The following is a 15,481-nucleotide window of genomic DNA, read 5'->3' as shown; positions in this document are numbered from 1 at the left end:
AGATGGTCCGTGCCAGTGCATAAATCCATGAAGCCCGGCCCGGTCTGACTCCGCGGGGTCTGCCGATGCAGTAGATGTAGAGCCTCGCCATTTGACACTTGCATCTCCAGACTAACATCCGAGCTGGCGAAGCCTGTCCCCTTGTTGGGCGTTAAGGTACAAATATATGGGCTTGACATGGCCGGGACATCTGTGGACACTGCCAGTTGCAATAACGCGATGAATCGAGAATGAACAACAGGATCATAGAAGGAACCGTCCCCGAACGTGCATATATAGTCTGCCCAGATGTTCGAAGCTGTGCCGGTAGGAATGCCGATTTTTGTTTTGATCTGATGGACGGATCGGGCCGTGTTATGAAGCCAGCGAGTCATGTCGAATCTATATTAATATAGTGTAAGAACTGTTTTGTCATATTAGCCAGCTGCCAGCCCCACTGGCTAAGTAGACAGCTGCTGCTTAGCTCTATGGCAACTTTCGAGGTTGCATATCATCCAACGGGGTTGGCAAATATAGACCCAAATGGCGTAACTCGATCAGACCGGGTGGAAAAGGCGATCGTGAAGGACCACTGTTATAGGAAGGAGATGGCGGATACCGCGGCGAGCCCGACAGCTTCACGTAACAAGGTATCCTTTCGCCATATCACTGGCTATTGCGTGCTGAGCACTCCTTATTAGAAGTAAACACCACGGTATAAGGATACGGGGTGCAGCAGCACTATGCGCATCACATACCTTTAATAGAACAAGCGTATTGAGACCTCGACAAGATGTTTTTGACCCAAAAGTGACTACTTCTGTTGCCGGTATAGAAGCCCAGAAAGGTAAGAAATTTCCGACTGCACCGCGTGGAGGATTTTGGGCTCGGACTTGCGCAATAGCATCCCTGAACTGATGCCATTCGGGGTTTTGCAATCGCATCGCGCACTCTGGGCAGCCATTGCTTTATGTGGAGTGGAATTATTTCGGGTTCCTGAACTGTCTTGTCCGATTATTTATTGACAATTCCCACATTTGATCCCTGAAAAGAGGGCAAACGGCAGCATGATGCACTCGACATAGCTGCAACCTTCATGGTTTAGCCAAAGAATGGGCAGACATTGACGTATTCCTGGGGATATTTGTTAGACCGACGTGAGTTACTAGTTAACATTCCAGCGAAGGTTTTGCAAGACAATTGTGGCGCCAGTTGTACCATTCGCCCCTCCGATGTTGAAATCGCCGGCGATCCACAACGACTCCTCTTGAGATTACACTTTTCCTGGACAAGGAAAGCATAACGTGAGACGAGACAAAAAGAAAAAGGAAGGCCAACAGGAAAAGTGGTGTGGTATATAGCAGGCTCGTGCGGCGCATCTTGTATCCCTGTAATGTGCCTACTCCTAGCTCTTTTCTCCCACCATCAATCCCAATGTCCTGGCGAAAACCATTTAGCGACCGCGCTGGTGAGCCGGGTACTGTGATTGAAACCCAGATAGATCATGGACGCGCTCATTATATCGGCGAAAGGGGAGGAAACGATGCGCCGCCGACATATCAAGATGCCTCCGGTGCTCCGGTTGAGAACAAATCCCCATTGGGATACGCTGTCGGCCCTGCTACAATTACCTTGCTGAATATCACGATGATGATTGGCGCGGGTATCTATTCTACGCGTGAGTAAGGCCGGCCTATACTTGGATGTGAGCTGATATGGACAGCGTCCTCTATTCTGTCTGGTACTGGGTCTGTTGGTGTTAGCTTTGTTTACTGGACCATTGGTTACTTGGTATGTTTTACTTCTAATAAGAAGGTTACGCTGACTGACGTGTTAATTGGACAGTTATGTCTCTCCTCTGGAGCCGTCTATCTCGAGTTTACAGCATACTTCCCCAGTCGATCGGGCTCAGAAGTCGTCTTCCTTGAACAGACATATCCCCGTCCAATGTGGCTGTTTCCAACCACGTTCGCAGTTCAGAGTGTGATTCTTTCGTTTGGAAGTGCCAATGCCACTGGTGAGTCAACGCTATTATCCAATGGAGGATATTAACAGTTGTCTAGTCATGGCCAACTACCTTATCGCCATCTCCGGCCACGAAGGGACCGACTGGCAGGTCAAAGGGACAGCCCTAGCATGCTACACTCTCGCTACATTGGGTAAGCCAGCAGCCTGAATAGTTTGTCCGAGTACTGACGAGGCCAGCCTTGGTGTTCAACACGAAGTACGCATACTGGTTCTCAAATGGGGTTGGGATTGTCAAGATCTGTACCCTAGTCTTCGTTATTCTCACTGGGTTTGTTGTTCTGGGAGGCAATACCAGGGTTGAAAACCCAAAGGCCAACTTTCAGGATGCGTGGTCGGGGAGTGCTTCAGCCTCTGCCTACGGGATGACGACTGCCTTGTACCGTATCATCTTCTCGTACGGGGGCTACTACAATGCTTTCAATGTTGCCAATGAGATCAAGGTATGACTACTACAGTATATAATGTACGAAGGTTTCACTGATGTTTGATAGAACCCTGTCAGGTCACTTAAGATTTACGCCACTGTTGCGCTTACCACGGTTTACGTGCTATACATGTTCGCAAATGTCGCCTTCTTCGCTGCTGGTGAGCTCTCTAGTCGTGGCATCGGGCAATTAACAAACTAATACGATATTAGTCCCCAAAGATGAACTGGCAAACTCCGAGCTCACCACTGCAAGCCTTTTTTTCTCCAAGGTGTTCGGAGACGGCGCCGCAGTCCGGGGCCTGAACTTCTTGATTGCCCTGGCTTCTTTCGGAAACATGATTTCTGTGATAGTTGGGCTCTCCAGGCAAATTAGGGAATGTGGCCGACAGGGAGTCCTGCCATGGACTACATTCTGGGTATCGACCAAGCCATTTGGCACGCCATTGGGACCGTACGTTGTGATTTGGTTTATAACTATCCTGATGATCCTCGCCATTCCGGCAGGAGACGCCTTCACTTTCGGTCAGATTCCACAAGAAATAACTAAGCGACACATATAAGCTGACTGAGATAGTGAACGACTTGAAAATCTTCCCTACCGCTGTATTCAACCTCGCCATGGCTGTCGGCGTCTACGTTATTCGCTGGAAGCGTAAGAAGGCCAACCTCCCAGAACCCGAATTCAAAGCCTGGCATGTGGTGGTTATCTTTAATATCCTTGTCCAGCTCTACCTACTTGTGATGCCGTGGTACCCTCCCGCCGGTGGCCAGTATGCTGGGGATGTCAGCTTTTGGTACGCCACGTACGTGGTGACAGGAATCGGAGTGTAAGTAAAAGTCCGAGTGCGGCCAAGTTTATTTTTGTTAACTGCGACAGTCTCGTGGCGTGCGCCATATACTACGTGCTCTGGGCGTATATTATCCCTAGGATCAAGGGCTACACCTTGAGACAGGAGCTCATCAGTCTGGAAGGCGGAGCTCAGAGCAACCGGCTTAGGAAGGTGCCTAATGCTGAGGTTGAAGAATGGGATGCAACGCATGATGCAACAGGCCGTCCCATTGAAACTACCGCGGAGCAGATTCAGGTTCAGGGTAAGGATACTGGGGATTCTTCAGATAACAACTCGGACAAGGAGACAAAAGGGCCCATTACTACGGAGAGCGGCGGAAATGTGTAGTCAAGGCGCACCTACTCAATGGAGCTGGTGTAGTTTATATATAGTCAGTCACTATATGACCTTGCGTAAGATTATGCCGTATAGACGCATTCGAGCTACTCACGAGCGGGTGACTTTCCTCGTAATAGCCATATATCCCACTTATATCTTGTTAAAGAAGACATGGTTACTTTTTCTTTCCCGAAGCCTCGTTCCACATCTGTACGGCATCACGGACGGTGTGCCTCTGCATGTCTGGGAAGAGCCTATTCACAGCCAGGCCAGTATCCAAATCCATCTCGCGATCGATAACTCTCACACCAGTCGCAGCTATCATTCCGATCATATATGACCAATCCATCCCAGCAGGCAAAAGGCTGTTATATATCGGTAATGGAATACACCTATTCTTGAGTAGTTCCTCCTCGCTATCATGGTGCCTTTCAAACGTAGTGCCTTTAATTTCTTCGGCAATTCTCACGGCGTCGTTAAGGGACAAACGGTCACCAATAAGGTGATAGTGTGTCTCCCATTTCGGCAAATCCTGGATAGCGGCGACATAGCGAGAAATATCGATTGTATGAGCCATTGAAATAGTGGCATTACCGTCTCCCGGTAGCGCGGCGAAGTTATTTTCAAGGTCGATGAAGACAGGAAGGGAATAGACAAGGGGCGTTGAGACCAAGGGAGAAGTAAGATAATCGAGGAACAGGCCGTTGGAGAAAAGCGTGTACTCCAGCAAGCTATTAGCGAGGCGTTCGCTAGCCTTCAGCTTCCAGCGGCACGAAGGTAGGGCCGCGATATGTCTTTAATTGGAAAAACGTTAGTTTTGACCATACTATAACCACGTAGCAGTAAGAGTACTTACTTCTCCTTATACACAATGCCGAACTCACTGGGCATAAATCTGCGGGTGGATTTGGACCGCTCGGCCGCTTCGATGAGATTCATTTGGGACTGGCCACCACCATTCTCCATGGATAGAGCTGAGATGACGGTATGGATGTTGTTAGACTCGAGCACCGTTTGCAACTCCTCAATGCTGCTATAGTCGACAGCAAGGTACCGCGCATCACCGTCAAGGGCTTTGCGGCTAAGAATCCTGACCTCATGGGAGCCGTGCGATTCGAGACCTTGCACGAGGGCGCTCCCGAGGCCCTGCGAGCCACCAGCAACAGCGATTTTGACCATGTTGGAGGGAACTTTTGACTTTTCTGGGATGTTAAAGCTCACTAGGGCTCAGCGGTCCTAAGTGTTTTATATAGTTTGGCTGAACGGATTCATGTGGCGTTTCCTCACATAGAAACGGGAGCGTCATGCTCGGGATGCCTCATCTCCGTGATGCTATACCCACTTTTTGGTGTGCTTCCGGCCAGCCGGCCACTAGCTTACCTAGTTGGCTCGGTCCGCTTGACATCCGGCTCTCTGGATCAAGTTGGGCCTTGGGCAGCCAATTAAAATAGAGCCTTGTTTAGTTCCCTTATGCGTCCCACTGAAGTACCACGAAGCCATTGGTGCATTGAGTAATACCCGGCAAAGGAATGAAAGCAGTCATATTCGAAGTATGAACCTTGATAAATACTATTATGTATACTATCGAACGATCGAGGCCCTGGGGCTGGAATCGACTAATCTACACTGCTGCTCTCCTCGTTTGCTGACTCCCGGAGACTCTGTATATACGCCTCCGACTGAATTGAGAGGCGAAGGCGGGTTAAATCAGACCATCATAAATTCTGAGAATGAGATCGCGGAGTGGACCGTTGACCACGCGTTTTTTCAATTTCGCACGGAGATTGAAGCCTTCTGCATCCAGCTTTTCCTTCCCGGCCTCAAAGACTGGTCGGTTCCAATGACACCATAAAAACGTATCGATCACTAGACGCTCATCGTTCATAAGACCTGTAATTTCTGATGGAAATAACTTCCGCAGGATACAGGCGCCATACTCCGCAGGATCTCTAGCCCAGGAAAGTAACCATTGGGGTGTGTTTTGAAAGTCTCCCGATATATGTTCTTTGATGTAGTCCTCTAGGGCCACAGCGTAGATGGACCTGAACTCATCACTAATTGCCACGAGTCTTTGATGCGAGCACCGAGCAAGCAGAGCCGAAAATTCAGCTTCCTTGCCCTTATGTGGTATGGTATCGTGCAGCGTGCGAGCATCGGCCTCGATCCCTGCGGTGTCCCGAATATCGGACCCGTCATCGGGCCTGGCAGTCTCCATGTATAGTCGAAGGAGCTGACGGGTCCGTTTTTGATAGCAATTGATGAAGTCCTCGACAGGATAGCGGTACCTATCCTGGTGCGTCTCCTTAATCTTTGCAAGCTGTGCAGTCGTTCGATAGAATATGACCTCAGCACATAACCGGTGAGTGGGTGCGTCGGCCTTCAGAATTATCATGCGCAGACGGTTGATATCGTTCCACACTGGCCCTAGCATTAACGCCACGATGGCTTTTTTGAACAGCCCTGTGGTCGTCCATTTAAGGGTTTTCATAAGGTCGTACCGGTATATCTGTTTTGTGGTTTCCTGAAGCAGTTCTGACCGTCCTGGAATTAAGCATGTCGATAACACGATTCGCGTGATGGTGACGTTGTCCTTGCGCCAGCCGCTCATGGCTTTGTCCAGTGCTCTGGCATCTTCTTCAACCTGGGCCAGGACTGAAGGGTCATCCTTGGCAGGAATTGGTGTGGCTGAATGTGCTGTTTGAGTATAATAGGACATTATGATCGTGGTGATTACAGTCAACAGAAAATATCAGGACAGGCTTGAGCCTTTTATGTCAAGGCTCAAGACTCATCACAGAATACGAGGCCCAAGCGAAGGACTGTCTGCTTCGGGAGTATGCAATGAACATCAGCCTCCGATCTGCAGTATGGCGGGTCTCTTTCTCGTATCTCCGCACAGCCACAGGGCCTATTTACGGAACAACCGACAGTATGGGTGGTTCGATACACACTGGCCTTGACATGAGCCTCATCGCTTCTGTAAAACCATCCCATGACGGCCGCCGATGTCAACACCGGGCTGAAGATCAATGATCAAATGGTGGCTGGTACCCCCAAAATATCAATCCCCCGAGTGCACCGCCACGGTTCACTGGCCCCACGACCAAAAATTCAAGATACCTGTCAGGATCTAGTCCGGAGTATTCATATTCTCCGTTAACCACTGTCATTAACTAAAACCCGGTCCAACCTGACCCTAATCTGGAATGGAGGGCTTGACTTTTATAATTAAGTGTAAGATATAGTGCTTACTCCTACTCGCAGGCCCTGCAATCTATATCACCCAAAAGTAGCTGTTGCTAATATATATTTCCCTACGATATACGGCTAGCACCGCCAAGGAGCTACGTAATATATAAATATTATACTCAGCCAACCGACAAAGCCCTCGCCCGCTTGAGATCTGTACCGTCGGGCCCTTTTGAGCAATTTTACATATTAGAGCCATGGTAATCAGTTCTCACGCTTGTGCGGTCGGGGGGTCTGGGTTACCCAAAATACCCAAGGTGAGCATAATTGTTGCATAATTGTTGCATAATTGGATGAGCCATTAATTATATTTTCGGTAACTAATTAATTTGACAGAACAGGATTCTGTAAAGTTTCGTCCACATGTAACGGCCATTATCCAAAGGACGTATGCCAACAACTGCCTAGGGATTGAAAAGCAAAAGAGCCATCTGCTGCCCCTGGTCCTCACACTGGAACCGATTACATCAGTTTGAGAGTAATTCTATTAGTCTTTACTGGTGGTCTTCTGGTTTGCTGATTCCCGAAGGGTCTGCATATACGCCTCTGACTGCGCGGCATATTTGCACCGCTTTCGAATAATCTTGCCTTTCTTGTAGAGAACAAGAGGGAAAGGAACGCAGGCTAGTGTGAGAAACGCAGGTATTGACGAAGCCCAGTGAATCCCAAGACCGTCGTACATATATGTCGTGAATAATGGAAAGATAGCACCGAAGCCAGACCGCATAACGGAATTAGCAGCAAGTACTGATGCCGCGAAGATCGTGTATGAGTCTATCAAATAGCTCAAAATACCGAGATATACCAGGATGACTCCGAAGCCAAATGGAACACAGGCCGCAATACTAGCCATCCAATGAACAGAAGGAGAGCTGGTCCATGCGAACCAGAAAAGGCCAGCAGGAATGGCAATTGATGCCAGTATAACTGGCGGCAAGCGAGCCTCAGGAGGGGCGCAGCCATTGTGTCTGTCAAAGACTTGCAGATACCGCTGATTATCATATATAGTGTAGATGCTTGCGAGGATCATGCCGACCATAATGCCCAAGAATGAAAGACCCCCTACGCCCTCATTCCACCCCCGTCCCTCCTGGTAGACTATAGGGAATGCACCAAATGTCATAAAGAGGGCTCCGTATATAAGCGCAATATAGATAGACAGCAGCAACACGATAGGCTCTCGGAATAACAGAACCCACGGGCGCGACAACGACTTGCGCAGTATTTCTCCGAGGCTGGCCCGCTGGCCCATATCGAGCCTTGCCCGGTACACCTTCCCAGTTCATCGCGAAAGTCGTTCTGCTCTCCGACGCAGAAGAATGGGGGCATATGTCTCTGGCACAAATAGGGCCATAGTGAGCCACGAAAGGCCGGCCAGCGCTGCAAGGAACCCTTCCACCCAACGCCAGCCCGCATTCATTCCTAGGAAACCACCGATAATCGGCCCCAATGCAGGACCCATGAATGGACCGGCCGCAAATAAACTTAGGGCTAGTGCACGCTGCCGAGCTGGGAACATATCACCAATGACACCACCGGCGTTGGTCAAGGGTGCCGACCCAAAGGCGCCGGCGAAGAACCGCAGGACAATCAAGCACTCGATATTGGGGGACGCAGCACAGCCAGCGAGCAGAACAGCCATTGCGCCAAAGGAGAGAATAAACGGATACTGTCGTCCAACTACCTCACTTAGAGGCGCCCAGAATACAGGGCCAAGTGCAAATCCAAGCACGAACAGCGACAGACCCAAAGTCGCGACCTCCCTGTCAACGTCCAAGTCCTCAATAAGCTCCTTCATGCAGCCAGTGTATGCGGACGACGCGAGCGCAACAACCAGTGTTGCAAAGGACACGATCAGTGTGATCACGATCTTGCGAGTCATACTGAGCAGCATGGGGTCGCGGAAGTCGTTATCGAGCCAGGCGACAACATACGGGCTTTCTTCAGTACCAGACCCAGGATGCTCATGGCCTAGCACCGTCTGAGTGACGGCTCCCTGGTCTATAACAAGCTTCCATGAGGGAATCGGCCCTTTATCGGCCCTTTTCTCCCTTGGTATTCCGCGATCGCGGGTGGAAAGTTTCATTTGCTTCACGCAGCCAGCTTGTAGCAGATTCGGCAAGTTGAAGAGGATTTCAACGTGCGGGAAGCAAGGTTAGCAGAAGCTGGCCGAGTGGAAACAAAAATTTTAAACGAATGCATTTCTGTAATTGTTAGCGGGGCCAGGTAAACCGTTGTAAAGGTAAAACCGCATGTTCGGATATACTCCATACTACTTATGAGCAACGGAACCCGCATAGTGCAACGTCGAGGCCGGCACCAATGCAGCAGAGCGCTCATCCTATCAAGCAGTTGTTGACTTTGTCCTTTTTCGACTTGTTGTGCGGCCCTTCTGCCAGCCATCCGTATCGTGCACGCTGGCGGATGGTACTGTCGGCAATGCTCGGGAATGAGACCGGCTATTGGAGACTTACTGCCAGTCCTCTGGTAGTATTGGTTGAAGTACTTTTAGTACTTGTATTGATCTCCACCAATACAGGACAAAACTGACGTTTCTGATGAGCGAGTTGTATCCCACAGCTCCCGTCGCGGGGGTCGTCGCTACCTCTTAACTTTATTCTACCTGAACTTCGACAGTGAAGTCGCAATGGATTAATTTATCATTAACGAAACCGGCATGGAGAAACTGAGTTAATGGCTACTACCTAACAGTACGGAAAACTATAGTCTTTGTCAACATGTTAAACCATATCAAAAGGACATCTGCTGCTCCATCCACAACCGGCCAGGGATTGAAGGGCAACAGTCATCGCTACCTCCGGTACTCACACTTAAACCAAGTTTAGCGCAGCGAGAGTCTCCTCCAACCGCCTGAGCCCGAGTTCTAACATGGAACGGGGATACGAAAACGTGATACGGAACCATCCAGTGCTTCCTTCAGGCAGGAAGTTCTGCCCGTCCCCAATATTAACACCTCGCTTGCGACATTCGTCTATGAGCTGCGCCGGTGTGACAGTGCTCTCTTCGCGAAGGATCCGAACCCAGATAAAGAGTCCGGCATTTCTGTTATTACGCATGAGTCATGGCCGATCAGACTATACACGAATAGGCAGCACAGTACTCACCCTCCATGATAATACTCAATCTTCAAGTCGTCCAGCCACTTAGTGACATGTTCGTAACTGGTTGCAAGGCGATCACTGTTCTTTTTCAGGAAGTCCTTGGTGGCTGTCTTGTCTTCAAGAAGGCGAGCCCACATGTCCTGGGCAAGATAGGACGGCCACGAGAATAGACTATGGATCCTTTTAGCGATTTTCTTGTTGTCTCTGTATAGTGGCAGTCGGCTTACTTGACACCAAAAGCTGCCTTGATCATCTCTTCATTTCGCGAATGTAGCGCACCGAGTCGAAGGCCACTTGCCCCGAAATCCTTGCTCATTCCATACATGACGTGAACAAGATCGGGGTCTATGGTACTGTTCAGATTCAGTGAAAGCACCGAAGTAAATGTAGTGGCGTTCGTCGCGTTCTTGTTTTCAAACACGGAGTTGGCGTATATTTCGTCTGAAATGAAGTGGATTTTGTGCTCACCGCAGAAGCTGGCAATTGCCTTCAATGCTTCCTCGGACTACGGAGAAATTAGCAACTAGTAACGGGTTCTCGTTAGTCCCAAGGGTGTCCACTAACGTAGCAGCGTCCTAGAGGGTTATGCGGACTGTGTTGTCATGGTAAGCCTCAGTTACGGAACTCGAAGGAAGGCAGAGCATACTTGGCAATCATAACAGCACGCATGGTTATGTTTTGCTTTTGATGGTCCGCCCAGGCCCTGTCCAACGACTTTCTAATCATGACTGGATCAAAGACGTCGTCCAAGGAATATCCACGGTCTGCCCAAACAAAAGAGGCGTTTATGAACTTGGCGTGACCACGGAAGTGTATATCTGTCGGAAACCCATTGTATAATGGCTGAGGAATAATGATACCTTCATTATCGCTGCAGGTATTCCAGGCTATAGAATCGATCAATGATGTCACACCAGAAGCAACAATGATCTCGCCCTTGTTTACGGGGGTAAATGGATCGAAGTATTCATTGAAGTACGTAGCAAGAGCCTCACGAAGCTTGGGGGAGGCCGCTGCTCCTTGTCCGTAGGTTAGGTGGTAAAGAGGATCAATGGTGAACTTGTCCAAGACCGGTTAGCACCAGGATCACGATCTCAATAGGGTATTCCCTTACGTTTTCCTTCAGATACGCGGCCAGTTCGTCTTGGATCAGCCAGTTTTCGGCAAGGCCTAGATTGATGCTATGATAACCTGCTTAGAATATATTTTTGGAGCACAGCGTTGGAAACATACATCCCATTTGGGAATCTTGTCGGCTCGTAGGGCTTGGAAAGAACATTCTGGCTGAGAGACTCCCATCCCTTGTTGTCATCGATAGTTATTTGACCCCGAGGGGATATATAGTCGATTGCACTGTGTTGGATGGCTGTAGCACAGCAAAGCCATGCCGCAAGAGCCAGGACGGAGTACTTCATGATTTCAAGGCCAGCACTAATGAAGATAGCTCTTTCCCTAGATTGACTGCAAGGACATGCAGGGGTTAAGTAGGATGATCACCCATTACCAGCAGCAACTATGCTATGTTGATCTGGTCGTCAAATATGGGAGGCACATATCATCCATTCCGTCAGCCTGTCCCAGAAAAGCCACATAGTCGGCAGACTATCAACAAATCTCCACTCTAACCGGTTGCCTCTTTTTGAAAATGCCTGGCAATTATAAGGAGATTATCACCTAGTGTGGTCGTCTGAAAGGGAATCTCTCATTGTTGGCCCTGAATCGCGTCATGTATTACCAGCAAAGTCGAATATCTATTAGATGGAGAAATCTTTGTTGACAGATTATTGTTATTATTCTGAGTATTATCTCCCCCTTTTGCCAGACATGTAAGCTACCCACAAGACACTGTCGGTGGATCTCACAGCCCATCCGTGCATGCCCATCGTCCTAGGGTGGTCAAGAATCCTAATGTGACCATGGGGGAGAGAAACAGGGCACTGTTGAATCAGGCAACTGCCGACTCTGCAGCATGGCAAAATACTGAAGAGTTCCTGGGTTCACACTGTGACACGCATGGGGTTCCCTGGTATGCAAAACCCCATTCGCGTATGTTGTACTACATGGTTTACCAACCGTCCTCTGTTTTCTATCCCAGTTATTTGGGTGCGGGACGGCGCGAAAAACAAATAAACAGCGTGTGGATCTAAACGGGCCTATGGTATTATGATAAGGAATAACATGCTTGGGAACGTACAACGTCCTCCGCACGGGGAGAGACCCATTGACTGTGAGCAACGTGTTTCAAGTAATCAACAATAATCTTATGAAATTACTGAAGGCAGTCATTGTCATGGACGCACTCCATGTATTCAGACTCTATATCAGACACGACGGATGTCCTTTAATGGAAATATATGTTTAGCATGGATTATACTAGCAGGCATTTCAGGAGACCCCTCACAAACAACCGAAAACTCGGGATTGATATATCAGGGTAGTATTTCGCTGCCGTGGCAATTATGTTGCCAGTGTGCAGGGGCTTTCCAGAAATACAGGGCGCCAGTCAGGTTATTTGCCAGCGTCAGATACCTGGGCCTTCACTTCTGTAGCTGAAGTGAGAACCACAGGGTTAACATACTATTAACAGACATTGCAAGACTAGCAGACGATCTGTCATACACATACAGTAAGCAACGATATTGCATAGACACCAATAATCAGTGGAGGGGTTACTTACGGCTCTAGGCTAAGCCATGATTGCTTTCCTTCAGGCATCACACCAGATATAAGGCCAGACGCCAAGCACAGAGCGACAGCATTGTAGACGAGCGAGAACGATAAAATCTGGTGCATGCGGCGGCTGGTAGCCCGTATGAGCCCGAGGGCGTAGCTGACCCGCTCCATATCATGTATTTCGGGCCCATTCTCAGTATTGGGTAAGAGGATAGCATCTGCTTCTGATTGCAGCTGGGAGAGTATATTGTTACGAGAAGGTGGACGATGGAATAAGAAAAAACCAAACGTGGCAGCAAGCAAACCCGGGATATCGTTTGCGTTGTCTCCTACCATGACTGTATGGCCGCACTGCCCTTCCAGACGCTGGATCTGCTCTGCTTTTTGGTGTGGAAGCAACGAGGCATAGACATTGGAGGCTGGAATACCAATACACTCTGCAACGGCGGTCGCTGGGGCTTTGCTGTCGCCTGTCATGATGAAAGTACTCAAACCACGGCTGTGGAGTGTATGGATTAGGTGACTCGCACCTTTAGCAATGGTGTCGGTATACGCAATCCGGCCAGCAAGAGCATTATCGATGGCGATGTATACATTACCTACTGGTAAAAAGGACTTGGGCCGGTCTGGAAGCTCAGTGGCAATGTAGATGTTATTCATCTGTAGAAGGCGCTGGTTGCCCACAATGACATTGAACTTTGCCCCTGCGTGTGAGACAATGCCAGTCATACCGAGGCCGGGGCATTCCTCATGGGACAGGAGTTCGATATCTCCAAAATCTTCCTTATCTTCCCTTTGAAGTTGTGCACAGAGTAGACGAGATACAGGATGTTCCGACGATCGTGAGAGGACTCCCACCAGGTTCCAGAAAAGCTCGCACTGAGCACCATCTGACCAATCATTCTCCAGATATGAACCTTGAATTTGAAGCTCTCCTGTTGTAAGAGTCCCTGTCTTGTCGAATACAATGGCTCTAGCGTTTGCGCTGTTGTCGATATGAAATCCAGGATTAAGCAGGATACCGGCTTTGGAGGCAGCAGCTGTAGTCATCGTCAGATCTAGCTAATGTATAGCGGATGGAAGAACGAACGTACAAACAGCAGACATCAGACAAGCGGACATGCCCATGTCCAAAGTACAGGGGCACGCGCACAGCAGCACCGTCGCAATCCGAGTCAGGACCATTTGGATAGAAGCACCCTGAGACCAATGATAAACTCCAGCTACTGTAGATATAATGATCACTATAACAGAGAATCGACCAAGTAAACGATCAGCAAAATGGCTCATGTTGGATTTTGCTTCGCCCGACTGCGCCATTGCTTTGAGTGTTTGACCCAGCCAGGTCTCACTCTTCACTGCGCAGACCTCTATGAACACCACTCCAAGGCCATTCGATGAGCCAGCATAAATGGAGGCACCAGGGTCAATTGACTTTGGTGTCAGTTCACCATTAATGACTGTCTCGCGGACCGAGGTGTGACCTTTGACGATGTTGCCATCTACAGGGAAGTTCTCTTGCGGGTCAACTCGGATAACATCACCACAGCGCAGCATATCAATAGGAACTGAGACAGTGTCCTCACCCATGCAACCAGCATTCCTCATTAAATTCGCGGACTGCGGCAAGGCAGATGCTAATGCGGCCGGATACTGGCTGCTGCGTTGCGAGAAGTGGCATTTCGTAACGCGGCCCCCTATTATGACCGTCATGAGCAGACAGGCGGACGTCATGCTGAACTGCATCGAGGCAGAGTTGTTATTCTGAGTCAAAGCATCTAGGTCTCCATACAAGCCGGCTACTAGGGTGGCAATGAGACCACAGGATGATAGAAGCGACGCGTTCGGGCGACCACGCATCGTGGCCCTCCAGGCCTCCTTGTGGATGGCTGCACTCAGCCAGATACTCGGAACAACGATGATGGATCTGATCAGAAATAGTGATACCGGCGATAATATCCTACCACCAACTACTTCGACTATGAAAACAAGCCCACTGAGAGCTGCGGACAAGGTGAACGCCCGAGTCCATTCTCGCACCGTATCGTCTTTGGACCTAGCTGCCGTGAGCCATTGGGATATCCACTCCTCCTCATCTTCCTCCTGTGGTACTGCGCCGAAGCCGATCTGATCAACCTCACTTGCCAGAATCTCGGGATTGGCCAGTTCCGGATCGTACACAATTCGTGCAGTCAAGGACTGCAGACTCACATGCGCCGCAAATACTCCGGGTACTGAAAGGCATGCGTTTTCCACATCGTCGACACAGCTCGAGCAAGTGAGCCCTTGTAGTGTAATCAGACAGTGGCTAGTTTTAGTTGTTTTCGATTTCCGAACGTCATGCTCTTCAGTCGGTGTGCTGGTTGGAAATGACAGGCTCGAATGGAATAATACGACTTATTTGTCTGTCATGCTTGCGTATTTGTAGCCCTATCTCTCCACGAAAAGATGCAAAATACGCCTGTCCATGCTAGTGGCAGCAGGCCAAGTTACAAACAACAATTCAGATTTAGACCAGTAGCTAGCCGCCGTAATTCAATGAGTAAATTACAAGAACTAAGCGTGCCCTCAAGCATTGGGGTGTAAAACAGACGCAAAGCTCTACATAAGATGCCCACCCGTACTTCTGTCACTGACTCGCACGAGTCAGCACAGCAGCACAGGCCTTGCGCGAGTCAGCGCTATCCTGTTTTCCAAGTACTGGATCAACAGTGGAGAACCGATTATCCTCGGTGATCCAGCGGGGCCATGATGCCATGAGGAGCTGACTATAAGGTCGTCTAACCACCTGGTATACACCTTCGCAGCCAGTATATAAACCGTCACTGCTTATA

At 49.3% G+C, this 15,481-nt stretch overlaps 6 protein-coding genes across 6 annotated transcripts; 1 reads left to right on the top strand and 5 right to left on the bottom strand.

The window, feature by feature from the left end:
* Positions 1-1,413: 1,413 nt before the first annotated feature.
* On the top strand, positions 1,414-3,612 carry ASPVEDRAFT_891125 (uncharacterized protein; the record flags this gene model as incomplete). The annotated part of the gene is made up of 9 exons (XM_040818515.1): positions 1,414-1,657; positions 1,703-1,770; positions 1,825-1,981; positions 2,043-2,138; positions 2,185-2,447; positions 2,499-2,592; positions 2,645-2,956; positions 3,009-3,261; positions 3,312-3,612. The coding sequence occupies 9 exons, from the start codon at positions 1,414-1,416 to the stop codon at positions 3,610-3,612; spliced, it is 1,788 nt and encodes a 595-aa protein (XP_040669682.1).
* Positions 3,613-3,778: 166 nt separating this feature from the next.
* Positions 3,779-4,782, bottom strand: ASPVEDRAFT_135813 (uncharacterized protein; the record flags this gene model as incomplete). The annotated part of the gene is made up of 2 exons (XM_040807242.1): positions 3,779-4,397; positions 4,472-4,782. 2 exons carry the CDS (start codon positions 4,780-4,782, stop codon positions 3,779-3,781), a joined length of 930 nt encoding a protein of 309 aa, XP_040669681.1.
* A 377-nt stretch (positions 4,783-5,159) lies between these two features.
* On the bottom strand, positions 5,160-6,319 carry ASPVEDRAFT_152347 (uncharacterized protein; the record flags this gene model as incomplete). Its single annotated transcript, XM_040808296.1, has 1 exon — positions 5,160-6,319. One exon carries the CDS (start codon positions 6,317-6,319, stop codon positions 5,306-5,308), a length of 1,014 nt encoding a protein of 337 aa, XP_040669680.1. The 3' UTR covers positions 5,160-5,305.
* Positions 6,320-7,339: 1,020 nt separating this feature from the next.
* ASPVEDRAFT_54208 (MFS transporter) lies at positions 7,340-9,106 on the bottom strand (the record flags this gene model as incomplete). Its single annotated transcript, XM_040814899.1, has 3 exons — positions 7,340-8,079; positions 8,164-8,883; positions 9,085-9,106. 3 exons carry the CDS (start codon positions 9,104-9,106, stop codon positions 7,340-7,342), a joined length of 1,482 nt encoding a protein of 493 aa, XP_040669679.1.
* A 577-nt stretch (positions 9,107-9,683) lies between these two features.
* On the bottom strand, positions 9,684-11,157 carry ASPVEDRAFT_891112 (pyridoxal phosphate-dependent aminotransferase; the record flags this gene model as incomplete). Its single annotated transcript, XM_040818514.1, has 6 exons — positions 9,684-9,915; positions 9,978-10,145; positions 10,202-10,479; positions 10,539-10,566; positions 10,621-11,033; positions 11,089-11,157. Coding segments are annotated over 6 exons (1,188 nt in total), but the record flags the coding sequence as incomplete, so codon positions are not given.
* Positions 11,158-12,647: 1,490 nt separating this feature from the next.
* On the bottom strand, positions 12,648-15,405 carry ASPVEDRAFT_85336 (heavy metal translocating P-type ATPase; the record flags this gene model as incomplete). Its single annotated transcript, XM_040817682.1, has 3 exons — positions 12,648-13,687; positions 13,742-14,932; positions 15,285-15,405. 3 exons carry the CDS (start codon positions 15,403-15,405, stop codon positions 12,648-12,650), a joined length of 2,352 nt encoding a protein of 783 aa, XP_040669677.1.
* Between the last annotated feature and the right edge of the window lie 76 nt (positions 15,406-15,481).

Source organism: Aspergillus versicolor (assembly GCF_001890125.1).
Source record: "Aspergillus versicolor CBS 583.65 unplaced genomic scaffold ASPVEscaffold_7, whole genome shotgun sequence".
Classification (NCBI taxonomy): domain Eukaryota; kingdom Fungi; phylum Ascomycota; class Eurotiomycetes; order Eurotiales; family Aspergillaceae; genus Aspergillus; species Aspergillus versicolor.
This window is presented reverse-complemented; position numbering and strand designations above follow the sequence as displayed.